The sequence below is a fragment of the Pinus tabuliformis genome, chromosome 3_2, assembly GCF_031772625.1.
Source record: "Pinus tabuliformis cultivar Carrire ecotype Pingquan chromosome 3_2, CPIR1, whole genome shotgun sequence".
Classification (NCBI taxonomy): domain Eukaryota; kingdom Viridiplantae; phylum Streptophyta; class Pinopsida; order Pinales; family Pinaceae; genus Pinus; species Pinus tabuliformis.
The window spans coordinates 1,248,634,161-1,248,643,885 of NC_142302.1; the positions used below are offsets into that span (position 1 = coordinate 1,248,634,161).

The following is a 9,725-nucleotide window of genomic DNA, read 5'->3' on the forward strand; positions in this document are numbered from 1 at the left end:
TTTTAAAATAACACAATATTATAATAATATATATCTATTGAAATTAAATTTAAATATATAAAAAAGCTAGTGGTAATTTTTAACTTTTAAATTAAATTTTAAAATTATATATATATATATATATATATATATATATATTAATTTTATTTTTTTTATTTATAATTATTATTATTATTGGTGTAAAATTAGAGTACTTATATCACCATCAAAATTATAGGCTTACATAAAAGATTGTTTCTACTAGTTTATCATTTGGGAAACCAAGCATAAGCACAAAAGTTCAAAATTGTTCATTTATGATCTGAGGAACTAACAGAGCAAAAAGTGTTAGTAGTGCTACAAAGAGAACATAAAATAAATTGTAAAACATAACAAAACTAATGGAAATTATGTTGCTAGTGTGAAGTGGTGCCTCGTAGATTTTCATTTTGTAGGGGTATCCTCCAATCCTACCAGCTAAAGCTCTCCATCTAAGTTTGATGTGGAGGGATCCATGCCTGTCATTCCTTTGGTTAGAAGTGTGAATTTCTCATTGATTTTTCCCACTTTCTCCATTAGGTTTGTCATGTAGATGAAGATTTCATGTTGAGTATTAACATTATTTGAGAGGACTCTTCCCATTAGAGTCTTGATCTGCCAATATAGGTTGTTAATTTTCATATAGGACGCTGGCTCTAGTGTGATTCCAAGCATCTAGAGTCTAGTCTCTAGTCTCCCAGTCCACGTGCGTGTCAGAAATGTACCTCCGAGATTGTCTTGTTCTTCCACATTAGATATTTCTCTTTGGAAATCCTTAGGGATGATATCCTTGTACCTTTCCATCGTTTCTCTAGCTATAGACTATGCATGGGTGCCTCGAAGAGTCGGGAGACTAAATTTTGGTGAGGGGGTGGGACCAGAACACCCTCTCCTACCTCAGTGAACTAGTCTAACTAGGCATCGTATGGCCATATGGAGAGAAGGTTACACAACAAAATAGGCAAAAGGAGGAGGAGCAACACAAATGCCAAATATGATGGTGGAGAGGAGAAGGATAGAGTGGGGGGGACACTTGAGAGGTCAGGGTGGAAGAGGAGGGTGGAAGAGGAGCGAGGTAGGAGAAGGATTGAACAAAAAAGGGTAACTAAGAGCAATAATAGCAAGTCACGAAGAAAGTGAGGGGTGGAGGGGAAGAGCTAATACAATATCAGACCACCCAAATAAACATAACCTGACGTGGGGAGAGAAAGAAAAATCCCAATAATACCTACAAAAGACAAAGAACTAGAAGTAATTAAATACATAATTGAAGCAAGATTGTAGGGAATTAAAACAAAGAAGCTTAATCTGAGAATGTTGGATACTTTATGGTAGATCACACATGAGAGCGAGAGAGAGAAAAGGTTGGAGCAATCGATGTGCACTATTAGTATCAAGACTCCTAGCCTCATTCTCTCCATGAATCAATTCTATCAAACCAAAGACTCCTACTATGTTTGCCTCTCATCAAGGATGGCTACTTGTAGTCGGAGGAGCTCTTTGCTCACCACGAAATCTCTTTCTCGCCACTCCTCAGCATTATTAACTTGTTTCATTCCATAATCCTTCATAATAAAAAACCTTCTTCCTTGAATGAGCGAAATTTTGTGTCGTTGTACCTTCCCTAATCTCTGCACGCACCAGCTTTGCATCACAACGATATTCATTAAGTTGTCAAGTGTTCCTCCCTTTACTAGGGGACAAGGTAGCCATGTAGGCTACTAGGTGGAGGCAACCTTCCTTCCCCCTTTATTTATGTGTGTCCTCATCTTGAGGTCGAGTTGAGCACCTCATTCATGCACCCTCTGTGGGGATTGTAATCATGTTGAACTATTTCTTTGTAGGTCTCTTTGAGTTTTTCTAGAGCAAGTTGCATCCAATTTAAGTTCAAAATTCCTCATCATAACTTAAGCTTGCATTTTCTAACTTGTCTAAAAATTTGTTCCAGCTCCTTGAGATGTGCCATGGAACAAGTGTCATGTAATTGCTCGATTATAATTTCCAAGTCGACTGATAGTCTCCAGCGATTTGTGACTTTGGTCGAGCTGAAACTACTTTGGGATTTTTTCTATCATAGTAATAATTGTTTTGGAATCCCCCTCTAATCTGAGTTTTTCTAGATTTAGCCAATTTGCTATTCTAATTCCTTTCTCAACTATGTAGAATTATGTTGCGTTGTTGGTATCATTAGCTATAGCTCTAGCATATACATGTAAAATTTGGCCCTCCTCATTTTGAAATGCCCTTCTATAACTGGCCAGTCTTAGGCTGCCATTGACGGTTCTATTAAAATTTAATTTGATAAATCCATCTAGTAGTGGTTTCCATTTTTTGGCTTTTGTTTGTTAGTGGGCATGAATATGAAGTTGGTTTGTTTTTATTGATTGGTGTAGCTTCGGGAACCTAAAAATGGTTGCTTCTTCTGCTTCATTTTCTTAGTCTTGAGTGGTTCAAGGGGGGATTAAGATATTTTCTTTGAATTTTTTGATGATTGAATGCAAAATGTGGTTTAGCTCGTCATATTTGTCCTTGAATATTCTTTTATTGTGCTTTTTCCATATCTCACGAACTATGAATCTAGGGAAGAGCTGTCAGGCTCTCTTAATGATGTTATTTTTGAATGGTGATGATTTCCATTTTTCAAGTGTGGATTGTATGTTGGTTTTATTTCTATCATTTTATCTAAAGACTGCGATTAATATATCCCATAGTTCCAAGGAAAATTGACAATAGTTCAAAAGGTGCTTCACGGTTGTTTATTTTGAGCGGGAAAGATTACAGTGTGTTGGACCTTGTAAATTTTTGTAGCCTATCCCATGCCAAATTTTTTTTCAAAAGAAACCAGATGAAGATTGTTCTTTTGGGCCATAGGTGTGCTTTCCATAGTTTTTTCCATTTATTTTCCTCATTTTGTTCTATTGCACCTATGACAATATTGTAGGCTTATTTCAGATTGAAATTACATTTATGGTTGTGCCCCCATATGAGTATATCATCCCCATTATGCATTTTGATTTTCTTGAGAGCCGGTTCTTTTTCTAGTATTTGGATTGAGTCTATGTTATTGTTGTTGGGCCATTGTCTTCTTTTTTCCGCATTGGTTCGATTGAGTTTGTTTTGATGGTTGCTTCCAATATTTTTTAACCATAATTTTACCTTATTGTTGTAGATATATTTTGATGCTACTCAGGTCTTCTCTCTGCTCAAGTTTTGCCCATTATTTCAAGGAGTCTTCCAAAAAAAATCATTTAATTTACTAATATTTAAAATTCAACTCAATTTTAAATTATTTAAAAAAAATAGTCATACTTATGATTAAGAACCTATAATTATAACTATAAATCTAATAATATAACAAATATGAATTTTATATTAAAATAAATGTTTACCCTTTCACTTTAAATAAGGATTAAGCCTCTCTCCATCTATATAGAAATTTTGTTAGTTTAAAATTTAAGTGGTGTTAACTTGTTTTTGTAGTAAAGAGGCTAGAGAATATGGTATGGCAAATTAATGTGTAAACCCAATTTCAAGAATTGTGAAAACATATTGTTTGAAACTAGATTTGATTGGGAATGCAAATGAGACCTAATTTAGGTATTATGCTTCTATTGACTTTTTTGAATGTGTGAAAGTCATCTAAGAGATATTTCATTGTGTAAAATAAGATTATAGCTTAAAACTATTCAATCAAAGGTTTTAAAAGTTATAAAGTATATAATTATATGTAAAATTTATAAAATTGTATTTATGTATGAAGGTTTTTGCAATTGTATATTAAGACAAAAAGAATGCCATAATAATAATGAGAGGTTATTTAAAAATATTACAACATTTTTCTTATAAGTGATGAAAGAGCAAGTGTCACATCATGTCAAGGGTAAATTGGAATAGGGTGTGATGCATTTTAGTGTGCATAAGATATGTGAGGGGAACATCAAAGGAGGAATCATATTCTAGACCTTACTCCCTATGTCTTAGTGTGAATTCTCTCTCTAGTCATCTAATGTGTTGGTCAACCTCGTTGGATTAATATCACTTGAAAGAGGCATAGAGAGCTACCTATTTCTTGTTTCATATCATGGAGGTACTCCCAATTCATAAATAGAATGTGAGATTTCATACTCAAGAACAATGGAGGGTACTATATTGTTCCTCTTCCTTAGACACTCCAAATGTTGCTTGCTTATTAGATACTTCACACTAGGCCAAGTTCATATGTAGGCTTGGGAGGTCGATCTTCCTAGTCTTTGATGACAAGGTTCTACCATACCAATTTTAGCCACCCTTGTTCATTTTATTGATAGGGAGAGAAAACTAGTGCATAAAGGAGTGGAGATAGGTTTTAGAGTTTGTCCTATAGTCAAACAATGTTTACCAACTTTAAGTCACATACATTTAGAAATTCTTAAGGTCATCCAATCTATCCATCACTGTCAATCAACTATCAAGGTGACCTAGTGTAATGTGGCTCAATGTAGAGATGTGTCTAAGGTGGTTCAATGTAGATCAAGGTGGATCTTTCTAGATATGATGTCTAAATTCTTTGAATATTTGCGTATTTCTAGAGATGAGCCTTTGCTTGATTACATGACTATTTTTTTATTTTAGATTACTTTACTTAAAATAAAATACACCACATGAATACTTAAAACAATATGAAATATGAACATAATTACAATATCAAAAGCACATAATGGAAGACCATGAGCACAACATTCACCCTAGAGAAATTTTGTGTGGAAAATATTTCAACAAATGAAGCATGTGTGCCTTTCTTCATACATAGCTATCACAAGGTACAATGCAAAAATTTGAACCAAGTCTACTATGGACCTATGAGACACTATAGTATGCTTCAATCCCATATAGATAGTTCTTTCTTCTCTAATTTTCAATCTATCTATTTCTCTTAGCGATTGTGTTGCTATGGAGCATAAAATCCCTACAATCAAAGTTGAATCTTTTCCCACACTTTTAGCTAGGTATTTTATTACCATTTCTTGGTCATTGGGATTAGGGTTCTTAATGGTTTTGAAATCTTCTTTGGAAATCCATGTGTTTCTGGATCCACATGTGCAAGTCTTACATGGCTTCACAAGGTACTAAAGTCGATAAAGTAATAATGAATTTATAGAAAGCACAACTTTTACATACTAACTAAATTTATATGATATAATTTACTACTAGAAAATTCTCAATTAACTTTATAGCAAAGAAATCAATTTTCATAAAATGCTTGGAAAGTCTCAAAACTCAATTAAATATTCAAAATTGTTGAAGATATTTTATATAATTTGTATGTGGACTTCTTATTCATCAAAAAAGCATTAATTTTACTTTTCATATCAGAACTCCCTATTTGGAAACTTCTAATTCCCCAAAACTTTCATTATAAAAGAGATGAGAAAACTATTGTTAGTTATCATTTCAACTTCAGCTACAAAAATTGTAATTGACCCTTCCATTTGTACTACTATTGTTATATAAAATCATATCTTCTAATTTAAATGATAATTATTTTATAAAAGTAAAATTTCACCCAATTCATTCTAATTAAACATAAATATTTTATAGTGTAAAATTCTCTAAAATTATTATTAAATAAATCCACATGCAAAAGACAATATTTTATAGTGTAAAATTCTCTAAAATTATTATTGAATAAATCCACATGCAAAAGACAAACTAAGGTCATAAGCATTGTTTCTCACTTACTCCAATACTTCTAAGATTGGGCAGCGTTAGACAAATCATAGATTAGATTCAGCCAGTGGAGCAATTTTTAGACATAAAATAATCCATGGACGATATCAGCATATTTGAAATCTCCAGCAACGATGACCTCCATGTTCTAACGATGTCATTTATATGTAGATATGACAAGATCATGTTTTGTCGTACTAACACAACTTCATCGTTACAAGTTTATTGCTTTCTTAATTTCTATACTTAATAACCTATTATTAAACCTGCACGTTGCAGTTTGTATTTAAACAAATGTTTTGTTCGGTCCCTCTACCTCGTACACATTACAATTTCCATTTCTAACATTCTGTGATTTGTTTTAAGCAGCTTGTGGTCAAATGTTTTCATGTTATTATAATCTACTGCCAAACAATTGAGGATAAAGGCCAATCACATTTATCCTCTAATCACACTTATCAATTGCCAAGTGGCAGACAAGAATATTTAACCTCTAATCACACTTATCAATTGCCAAGTGGCAGACAAGAATATTTAAGTTCTATACATGATGAATATATCGCTTTTTCCATCTGAAAAAAAAAGGCTACAATTTTGTAGACAAACAATCTACAGTTTTGTAGGCCCTTAGAACAAGGGATGCCTGAGTAAAGGGTACTCCGTGATTTCCCTTTCTTTCAATGTCAGGGGTTTGGGGGTGCCCAAAATTACAAGTCCTGAAGCTTCTCCAGATGTGATCATGGTTCAGGAAAACCACGTGCTCCATCACCAAAGCTATAGAGACTATGTCTACATGGTTGAAGCAGTGGGATTTCATTTCTCTCAATGCAGCCCATCCTTAAGCTTCTCTCTTCAGAACTGATTGGTTTTGACATAATTGTAAACCTGGAGGCTCTGGACTGTGAGTCAACAATTTATATGGCCCTTATGCCAACAAACTTCCTGATACTGATCTTAACTTTACCCATGAAGATTTTTTCAGCTGTATGATTGAAGACGTTCATCTATTCGATGTGCAGCCCTCAAGCTATTCGATGGTCGATCCTTGGAGGGTGCAATCCTGGATTGGTTCACCGTTCAAGGGGGAGCTCTGATAGTCGTGGGATTAAGCCTTCAGCCCCAGTGAAGCTTAACCCTACTTGGGTTCTTACGGTGGATTATATGGTTATCACAGATACTGTTTCCAGGCACATTGTCTGAATTCATCTGAACGCTAATTATCCCCTGTCAGACATATCTTACAATACAATCTAAATTGAGCCCTCTCATCTTATGTACAATGGGAATGGTAGCTGACTGGCTATCAAAACAGTGGAAGGAGAATCAGAAATAATTTGTTTTGTTCATTGGGTTTTAAACAATTGGATAGCTCTGAAAATCAAGTTCAGCATCCAGCATAGCTATAAGTGGTGGCCACCCTCTGCTTCTTGGACTTGTCTTGCCTACATGATTTGACTTCCTCGATATTGCCTCTTGTTGATGGAGATCTGGATAAGCAGAGGAGTGTTCTCTCTATTTGGAACCCTCCACGCAATGCAATCTCTCTTTCAAGATGTGAGCAGTAGCTCTGGAAAACACTAACAGTCACCTGCAATCGGAATCGCTGCATGAAGAGGAATTCAATCTCTAGACTGTTGATTTCTTCAGTTGTTAAGCCTCCCACTTTTGCATAGTATGCATTCCTGTAATGTCTGCATCCATGGCATAAAAGATCTTAGCAACTTAACTCAAAAACCAGTTAAGAAAAAGTTAACAATAATATTTGCGCAAAAATGTTTCTATAGCTCAGCTGACTCTCTGCTATCAATGCTGTCTCTCTGTTATTAATATAATTTTCCTCAATACTGTCACTCTGTTATTAATATAATTTTCCTCAATACTGTCACTCTGTTATCAATATCAGGTCAGGTTAATTTTTAGGGATCAAACATTTTAACATCTTTTCTCAAAATTATTTTCCTTATGTCCACAAACATCCATCCTGTTAAATCTTTTAAACAAGTAACCCATCTTCTATAATAAGCAAATGATGGTTGGATTGTCCAAAAACTTGAAAACATTTTATTTCCAAAAACCCTCATAGTGCTGGCAAGCCTATAATAACTATCTATACTATTGAATTCTGAAACAACCTTAATGCCTTAAATGCATAATTACTTGTTTAGAAGGCAATCTGAACAGTAAACGATTTAAAATCTTCTTATTTAAACTGAACAGAGAACTTACAAGTCATCAAGAAACTTAGTAGCAACCATGACACTGGTGATGAGAAGCCTGTGCACATTAAGTGACGTTAAGCGAAACCCGGAATGGTTGAGCATAAGACGATCTATATAAGCATAAGCTACAACGAACACAGAAGGGCTGCAGTGTGCATATTTGAAGATCCTTTCCAAATACCTCTGTATGCTCATGGCAGGTATTTGACTTGCAGAGAAAACACAGAGGTCTTCTCTTGAGAATTTTTTAATCCCTGAAGAAAATAACAGCCTCTCATTTCTGGCCACTATTCCTTCAAGCAAAGAAGCTAGTACAGAGAGAATCAGGGGACTTGACCCATCTTCACCCTCTGAACTGTATAGATCAGATGAACAGACAGAAGACAGGTCTGACTCTGAATAGGTTTCTATCATATCTAAAGCCATTTGGGTTTTTTTCAGAACTTTCAATCAATGCAAAAAAAACACTAGACCCTAAGCAAGAGTTGTATCTGACGAACAAGGAAGCCAATTATGGTTGGAGGAAGGGAAGTTGTGGAAAGAGTATTTATAGGTAGATAAGAAGCGTAATGGGTAATTGGAGAGATAATGAAGAGTGGGGTCTTCCCTTTCTCAACGCAGGTATCAGGACAACTTTTTAGCGAATCCCTGGGCCAAACATCTCACTGTTCTGATAAATTTGACACCATCACCAAACAAACCGTACCGGGGCTTCAATGGCGACCCAATGTGCACGTGAATTGGTACTAATCAAATGAGTTGATTGCAGTTTCCAAGATTTGAAGGGCTTAAAATATAGAGCTAAAAGCTGCAAGCTGGAGGACCCATACCGGTACGATCTGATCAGTTGGCGAATGCCAAAAAAAAATGAGAGTGATTGGATGATTCCAATTGGGGCAAACAGATTAGAAGGAACGAAAAGGAGAAGGAAGCAGCGGTTAATGTAAAGTAAAACCCCTAAACGTTCCGTCCACGGAGGGCCATTTCGTACTTCAAAGCTGCTGCTGACCCAACAACAGCTGGTGTTAAACATCAGTTTTTAATGAAAGTGCACACATAAATTTGGAGCAGACCTTTTTGTCTTTTCCATTGGAATTGGGACGATATAAGTTTTTGGCGAATTTATGAATATGTTGTTTTTTCACAAGGAAAAAAACACACAGGTCATTATAGTGTGAAGTAGTTAAATTTTTGTATGATTTTTTTTTCCTCACTACACAGATACAGTTGTTTTTTTACCAATAACTAAATTTAAATTATTACGGAGTAATTTTTAAGTGTGATTTTTTGGAATTTTTGATAGGAATTTGGTGTGGCCAAATCTTGATTTGTGTTGTCTAAACTAGTTTTTTTAGTGTATATAAGAATTCAGTACCCTCTAAAACTCATATGTCTTTTATTAGATTAGTTTTGTAGTTCATATTTAGTCTATCATATTAAAAAAAATTAACTAAAAGTGAATTTATAAATCCAAAAACCTGTACTATGACCACAAAGAGAATGGACAAAAAAATATATCAAAATTTGATATTTTCTAGTGTCATATATAAATTGTTTAAATTTATGAATTTAAATTATAATTTCTAATGTATAAATAGATTCAACATCTTAAACAATTTTTAGTGCAAATTATATTACTAAAATTTACAATTCTAAGAAATTATTACCCTATTTCAATCAAAATTAATAGGAAAAATTACTATAAATTTAATATGAGTCAGGAGTTTCAAATTTCAATTTTTTCATTAGTATTTTTGTTTTGCAAAGTTGTCAAGGTGAGAA

The 9,725-nt window shown here is 34.2% G+C and overlaps 1 protein-coding gene across 1 annotated transcript; it reads right to left on the minus strand.

The window, feature by feature from the left end:
- Positions 1–7,004: 7,004 nt before the first annotated feature.
- Positions 7,005–8,432, minus strand: LOC149185259 (cyclin-U2-1-like). The gene is made up of 2 exons (XM_089419065.1): positions 7,951–8,432; positions 7,005–7,415 (listed from the first exon to the last, which is right to left on the minus strand). Exons 1-2 carry the CDS (start codon positions 8,367–8,369, stop codon positions 7,109–7,111), a joined length of 726 nt encoding a protein of 241 aa, XP_089275191.1. The 5' UTR covers positions 8,370–8,432; the 3' UTR covers positions 7,005–7,108.
- Positions 8,433–9,725: the final 1,293 nt, after the last annotated feature.